Genomic DNA, 5853 nt, shown 5'->3' on the forward strand with positions numbered 1-5853 from the left:
ACTGGCATTTACAAAATTCCTTTCCAAATCAGGAAGCAATGTCAATATTTTTAAAAATGTTTCCCCCCACCATTTCCCAAGGTCATCATTCTGGCTGTGGTTATTCTCCAGCCAACGTATCTGCCTGCTGTTGCCATAGATAAAATTATTTTTAGCACACAACTGTTTTGAAGGCAGATTTTTTTTTTTTTTGATTTACAAATTCCTGGTGGTTGGCATCCATAAACGCCTCTCAGAGCTTTGTTTATCAGCTGACAGAAATCACTCTCTCTACCTGTTTTTTTTTTCCCCTTGGAGAGATGATTTCATGTAAGAAGGAAGTACAAATTGCAGGTGGCCGCCATGGAACAAAGGATAAACGGTGGCAATCTGGTCAGCCACATCACTCTTGGCAGTGAAGTCAGACAACTCCCTGCTCACTGTCAGCTGTCACCATTTTTGGTTGGCTTGAATGACTGGACCAACAGAACCTGGTTTTCCCTGCTCTATTTTGATAAACTCTTTGGATGTTAATGGCTAACACATTACTGTTCGACACTCCCACTTATCCACTAACAGGCAGAAATGAGAAAACAGTAAAGTCCTTAATTTCAGGAATACTTATTTGGTTCACAATTTTATTTTCAAGGCATCTTGTTCTCGTTTTAGATGTTTCTGGCTCACCGTTTGATATGCCATCATCGTATATTATAGTATATGCCAAGTACTCCATTTAGATGAGTGATATTTCCTCCTTCCAGGATTCCAGTAATGCCCCATGCCCTACAAACTCCTACTTGTCTGGCAAGACTGAACTCAAACATCACCTTCAACAGGCGTATTGGCAGAACCTTTCCTTTTCACTTTTGATGGTAGTTTATGACAATGCCTGTTTCTATCAGTAGAGTAGACCCCAATAGCCAGCCCTGCACTACACAGAAGGAGATCTATAAATGTTTAATCTATTCATCAACCCAGTCACTGTGGCATAGTGGTATCAAAAGTGCACTTCAGGACTGGGAACAAAATGGCTGACCATGGGTTTGGATTGGCTTGAATACATGCTGGCCACAGGTTCATACAGGCTCCCAAGATCCTGAAGAAGAGCAGCTGGAGGGCTGGGGAAAGGAGAGCATGGCAAGATCAGACCCAGTAAACAATGCATCTCTCTCTTTCTTACCCTCTCTCTTCCTCTCTCTTTATCTTAGAAAAGTCAATCAGTTCAGGACCAGAAGTTGGTGTAATGGCTATGTCGCTGAACTCCCATGTAGTCGACCATGGTTCAAGTCCTGGACCCGCGGCTTAAACTCATGCCGGGTGCATGTGCATGTGTGCCCAAGATCCTGAGAGGAGAATGGAGGAGAAGGGATTGCAGCATCGCCATACCCTCTGGGGTGATTTCTCGCTTTCTGTCTCTCTGTCTCTCTTTGTCTCTCTAGTGAGCGTGCATGCGTGCCCTATAGCAAAAACCTCTCAAAAAAAAAAAAAAGTCAATCAGTTGATGGATCACAGATTCCTACCACACTACCATCCCCTCAACACACATGCATACAGTACCTGTGACATTTATGAATCATAAACAGTTAGAAATCATTCATTTCACAACTCCTGCTGGTTGGCATCCATAAACGCCTCTCAGAGCTTTGTTTATCAGCTGACAGAAATCACTCTCTCTACCTGTTTTTTTTTTCCCCTTGGAGAGATGATTTCATGTAAGAAGGAAGTACAAATTGCAGGTGGCCGCCATGGAACAAAGGATAAACGGTGGCAATCTGGTCAGCCACATCACTCTTGGCAGTGAAGTCAGACAACTCCCTGCTCACTGTCAGCTGTCACCATTTTTGGTTGGCTTGAATGACTGGACCAACAGAACCTGGTTTTCCCTGCTCTATTTTGATAAACTCTTTGGATGTTAATGGCTAACACATTACTGTTCGACACTCCCACTTATCCACTAACAGGCAGAAATGAGAAAACAGTAAAGTCCTTAATTTCAGGAATACTTATTTGGTTCACAATTTTATTTTCAAGGCATCTTGTTCTCGTTTTAGATGTTTCTGGCTCACCGTTTGATATGCCATCATCGTATATTATAGTATATGCCAAGTACTCCATTTAGATGAGTGATATTTCCTCCTTCCAGGATTCCAGTAATGCCCCATGCCCTACAAACTCCTACTTGTCTGGCAAGACTGAACTCAAACATCACCTTCAACAGGCGTATTGGCAGAACCTTTCCTTTTCACTTTTGATGGTAGTTTATGACAATGCCTGTTTCTATCAGTAGAGTAGACCCCAATAGCCAGCCCTGCACTACACAGAAGGAGATCTATAAATGTTTAATCTATTCATCAACCCAGTCACTGTGGCATAGTGGTATCAAAAGTGCACTTCAGGACTGGGAACAAAATGGCTGACCATGGGTTTGGATTGGCTTGAATACATGCTGGCCACAGGTTCATACAGGCTCCCAAGATCCTGAAGAAGAGCAGCTGGAGGGCTGGGGAAAGGAGAGCATGGCAAGATCAGACCCAGTAAACAATGCATCTCTCTCTTTCTTACCCTCTCTCTTCCTCTCTCTTTATCTTAGAAAAGTCAATCAGTTCAGGACCAGAAGTTGGTGTAATGGCTATGTCGCTGAACTCCCATGTAGTCGACCATGGTTCAAGTCCTGGACCCGCGGCTTAAACTCATGCCGGGTGCATGTGCATGTGTGCCCAAGATCCTGAGAGGAGAATGGAGGAGAAGGGATTGCAGCATCGCCATACCCTCTGGGGTGATTTCTCGCTTTCTGTCTCTCTGTCTCTCTTTGTCTCTCTAGTGAGCGTGCATGCGTGCCCTATAGCAAAAACCTCTCAAAAAAAAAAAAAAGTCAATCAGTTGATGGATCACAGATTCCTACCACACTACCATCCCCTCAACACACATGCATACAGTACCTGTGACATTTATGAATCATAAACAGTTAGAAATCATAAATATAGGAAGAACCCCAGAACCATTAGATATCTTTCTAAAACAAGTACTGGTATGTCCAGGACAGCTTTGCATGATCTGATGCAGAGACCTGAGTCCTCCAGCCTAAAGTATTCCTACCATTTGACTCAGAAGACAAAGCCTTCTGGATGGTGTGTCATGATGTGCCAGACACAAAAGCACTTAAAACTAAAGCAATACTCAAAGGCAAATATTTGAGAAAAAAAATTTCTGAAATGTTATCTAGTAAACCAGTAGTATTTGTATCCACCCAAAAATCTGCCCTAGTCACCCCAATCAGTCCCCAACTCCAAATTCCACTGGGGAATTTGGAGAATTTCATGCAATTTGTTCACACATGTGACCCTATCTGAGCCCAAGGCTATTTTCAGTGACCATTCTTTCTCAAAGGCAATTGTGTCCCAATTGAGAAAGATCTCCAACGAAAAAGGACAGATACTCATCTTGGTGTAAGATCAGACTGTAGCTGGAAGCTCACTTGGACCTGATGTGGATCTTGCTCTATGAAGTTAATGGACCATTAACCTTAAGGGCCTGGTGTATGCACACACACATACACTCGCACAGGCCAAATCCATCCTTGGTCCACACACGCCTTTATTCTAGAGCTAAGGAAAGACAGCACATGAGGCAACCACCACCACTTGGTTGAGGTATGCAAACGCAACCAAGCATGTCTACAAAACTAGCAAATAGGGGGTCTTGGTTTGGATTTAAACACCTTTCGCTAAACTTTGGGGAAGCATAATTACAGAAGTCTCCACCACACTAAAGACGTGCCAAGTGTTCTATAGTAGAGAGGAAAAGACTGGAGGACATAAAAGCAGTGAAAATAGTTATGGACACCGGAGACAGTGTCGAGGGAGGGTGGGAGAAGGGAAGAGTATAGGGAAGGAAATCAGGGAGAAAAAATAGAGGCAAGACATTTGTGGGACACAGAAATGGCTTATTGCGGGACCAGCAGTTAGAGTAATGGCTATGTCGTTGGACTCTCACGTAGTCAACTGCAGTTCACGTCCTAGACCCGGTGGCTTAAAACTCACGCCGGGTGTGTGTGCGTGTGTGTCCAAGATCCCGAAAGGAGAATGGAGGAGAAGGGATTGCGGTGTGGCCCTCCCTCCTGGGGGGGGTGATTTCTCGCTTTCTGTCTCTCTGTCTCTCTCTGTCTGGCAAATGCATGGGCCCTATGGCAAAAACCTCTCCAAAAAAATAAATAAATAAATAATAAGAAGAAATGGCTTATTGCCTGTTGATAATAACATGTATATTATTCTTAACTGGACTGGCCTGAGTTATACTTCATGTTCGGTAAATTCTCTTTACAAGCTAAATGATGTATGCAACTGAATGTTTAAAAAAATAAGAAGAGTTTTTTTAAAAATCATACAATCCATTTGTTTTCTGTTTATGCATGAGAGGAGAGTTAGTATCAATTCAATAAAACTGGAAATGCAGGTAGAATTTATTTAAATGTCAGAAACACTCTTTAGTTCAATATCTTTTATTTAAATGAATCAAAAAGGTTCAGCCTTTAAAAAAATTAAATTCTAATTTATGAAATGACAAAAATAAGGAAAACGAAAGCACTAAAAAGTCACAAACCAAGCCCCTAGCAGCGTGCTCTGAGGTGCTGATCTTAGGAAAAAAAAAACACGGAATGTGAAAGACGCCACCTGCCTGGGCGTCGTGGAGAGGTGGGAGAAGGTGCACTGAAGCTGGCAGAGAAACGGGGTTTCCAAACGGCAGCCCTCCTGGGGATGGTGCGCAAAGCTGTCAGGGCTACCCACTGCCTCTGTACTAAGTCACATCCAAAAGAGGAACGTGTTTTGCATAAACCGAAGTCCCACACAACTGGGCTCCAGCGCGGTCAGCGGCTGGCCTCTAGTTGCAAAGGGGCGCCCACTCGTAAAGCCACTCCAGAATTAGTTATTCTCCACCCTTGTGCACAAGTGACCCTTTCTTTTAATGGGTGAAAGGAGGAAAGTCTGGGTTTTAAACACAGTCAGTACTTTGGGGTCTCAAGGTAGGGACACTGCAGAAATGTCTCCCTTGCTCTTTAAATTGGCGCCAGCAATAAACTTGGCCTGACTGAGGAGGCAGGGAGAGGAAATCTCTGGGAATTCCAGTGTCTCCCACAAGTCTCTCCTTCCAGCCAGCAGGGAAGCCCCTGGGACGTTGAAGGGGAATCAAGGCCCAGCTGTGACAGGACCAGAAATTGCTCAGGATTGGGGTGGTTGGGGTCAGGGTCCGGCTCCCAGCAGTTACCAAGCTCAGACCCCTACAGAGAGAGCAGCGGGAATGGGGGGAAAGGGCCAGCAGCGGCTGGCCCAGCTACTCACCCTCCTGCTGGGCGTCCCGGGCGCCCTGGCGCCACCTCCTGAGAGCAGGGTGACCGTGGACGTGGAGCGCAGCATCCCACAGCGGCGGGGGGCGGCGGGCTGGGCACTACAGCTCCGCGGTGGCTGAATAAGTCCGTGCGGGCCACTTGCAGTTCCAGCTACCTCGGACTGCAGGAGGAGGCGGGACCGAGACCGGGGAGGAGCCGGGGGCGGGCCAGGAGCGCTCACCAGACCCGTCAGGCTGCATTTTCTCCCGAGGGCGCTGGCCCAGCCAAAGTTCCGCGCTGTCTCTCCCACCGCGCTGCGCCCCCAGTCTCAGTCCAGGGACAAGGCGAGACCCAGACACCCACGCTCTCTGTCGTCTGTTGCTGGTGCAGTCAAGGTCCGCGTGCCCACTCTTGGCCCACGTCCATTCCCAACAGCCCCCATTGGTCTCTGCTACACCCTGGAATCACTGGCATGAGAACCCTCACCCCATGTCATTCACTCCTTTATTGAGGGTCTGTCATGTGTCCCCTCCCCGTAGTCAGTACAGTGG

At 46.2% G+C, this 5853-nt stretch overlaps 1 protein-coding gene across 2 annotated transcripts in view; it reads right to left on the minus strand.

Annotated features, from left to right (window-relative positions):
* LOC102472465 (myocardial zonula adherens protein) overlaps nucleotides 1–5468 on the minus strand; it is a 163462-nt gene extending 157994 nt beyond the window's left edge. For both annotated transcript variants that reach the window (XM_006141784.3, XM_006141783.3), the window contains exon 1: nucleotides 5316–5468. In XM_006141784.3, coding sequence (XP_006141846.1) covers nucleotides 5316–5390 — 75 coding nt within the window. In that variant the 5' untranslated portion in view covers nucleotides 5391–5468. The remainder of the gene's footprint in view (nucleotides 1–5315) is intronic.
* Nucleotides 5469–5853: the final 385 nt, after the last annotated feature.

Source organism: Tupaia chinensis, unplaced genomic scaffold, assembly GCF_000334495.1.
Source record: "Tupaia chinensis unplaced genomic scaffold, TupChi_1.0 Scaffold000063_1, whole genome shotgun sequence".
NCBI classification, from domain to species: domain Eukaryota; kingdom Metazoa; phylum Chordata; class Mammalia; order Scandentia; family Tupaiidae; genus Tupaia; species Tupaia belangeri.